General features: G+C 35.4%; 1 protein-coding gene across 1 annotated transcript; it reads left to right on the forward strand.

Annotated features, from left to right (window-relative positions):
• Nucleotides 1-293: 293 nt before the first annotated feature.
• On the forward strand, nt 294-1,115 carry LOC108464956 (uncharacterized). The gene has a single exon (XM_017765235.2). It carries the CDS (start codon nt 337-339, stop codon nt 955-957), a length of 621 nt encoding a protein of 206 aa, XP_017620724.1. The 5' UTR covers nt 294-336; the 3' UTR covers nt 958-1,115.
• The last annotated feature ends 298 nt before the right edge of the window (nt 1,116-1,413 follow it).

The raw sequence follows: 1,413 nt of genomic DNA on the forward strand, positions 1-1,413 counted from the left end.
ATTAGGTTGAAAGAATAATAAAGTATTTTTAAAAAGGAAAAAAGGTGATTTTAAAGAAATATGATGAAGTTTAAAAATATATATTATTTAAAAGGAAATTTAATGAGTAATATTTAACCAAAACATTACTTGCTCCATCGTTTCAAGCCTAGCTTATTTAAGGAATAATAAATAAATTTATGCTATATGCCTTTTCTAATTTCTAGCATTGGCTACGTTCCCAATTTCAATACATTTCTTTATCATCCGTGACATTAAAAGCCAACCCATTTTATTAATAATAATAAAACCTGCAAAATTTTCAACCTGGAAGTAAGATTTATATATTCAAAATCAATGGAAATACAGACTGCAAGCAGTTCAGCAGCCATGAATAATGACCCCAAGCGTCTCCATAAATGCAGAAACATCTGTTTTGCAACCATGGGTGGGTTAATATTTATCATAATCCTCATTGTAATCTTAGCTTTAACCGTTTTCAAGCCCAAAAACCCCGTAGTAACAGTCGACTCAGTCACCTTAGCCGACCTGAAGTTTTACCTAGATACGACAAAGTTCCAAGTGTTGTTCAACGTTAGCCTGGACGTGGATCTCTCCATCAAGAACTCCAACAAAGTGGGGTTCAAGTATGCTGACTCGACCGCTGAGATGAACTACAGGGGCCTGAAAGTAGGCGAGGTTCCAATTCCAGCCGGTAAGATTTCTGCAGATAAAACGGCTCCGATGAACTTGACGGTAACAGTCATGGCGGATCGATTCATCTCAGACTCAAACTTTTTCGCTGATGTTTCGGGTGGTGAACTGCCTTTGGAGACAATTTGTGAGATTTCAGGCAAGATTAATATCTTGAATCTGTTTAAGTTTCATGTTGTTTCTACAACTTCATGCGACATCATTGTCTTTTTGTCTAATTCAAGTGTTGGAGACCAAAACTGCAACTATAACTATAAGGTGTAATATTTTCTTCTTCTTTTCCCTATTTTTAGGATTATATATGCTGTTTTGCTGCAGTTTTTATTTATAGTTGTATACAGGTTTTTCTTTACTTCTACACTTTATTGTTTATTATTGTAATTTTCGGATTATAGAGATGGTATTTATTATTTTGTTGGTTAGTTTGGGTGCATCTGCATAAAATATTATTTATAGTCGATTGTATATGTTTTTCTATGGATCCAGAGGTACTAATTCCCAAGTGCTTCAAAAATCTTCATGGTAGATCGTCATATAGGGTACTTTCTGTGCCTGCTTGAACCTGGAGGGAATTAATGTAGTATAGGGTAGAGTGATGTAATCAAATGCATTTTTTGGCTTGTGGATCTAGTTGTTGGCGGCATGGTTTCCACTTGGTAAGGACGTTGTATGGGTTGGCGTTGGATTTGGGTTGTGCAGTGAGGATAGGAATAATTATGT

The sequence above is a fragment of the Gossypium arboreum genome, chromosome 6 (assembly GCF_025698485.1).
Source record: "Gossypium arboreum isolate Shixiya-1 chromosome 6, ASM2569848v2, whole genome shotgun sequence".
NCBI classification, from domain to species: Eukaryota; Viridiplantae; Streptophyta; class Magnoliopsida; order Malvales; family Malvaceae; genus Gossypium; species Gossypium arboreum.

Bases quoted from the DNA above. Each gene is read 5' to 3' on its own strand.
- LOC108464956 (XM_017765235.2), top strand. From the start codon at position 337: ATGGAAATACAGACTGCAAGCAGTTCAGCAGCCATGAATAATGACCCC.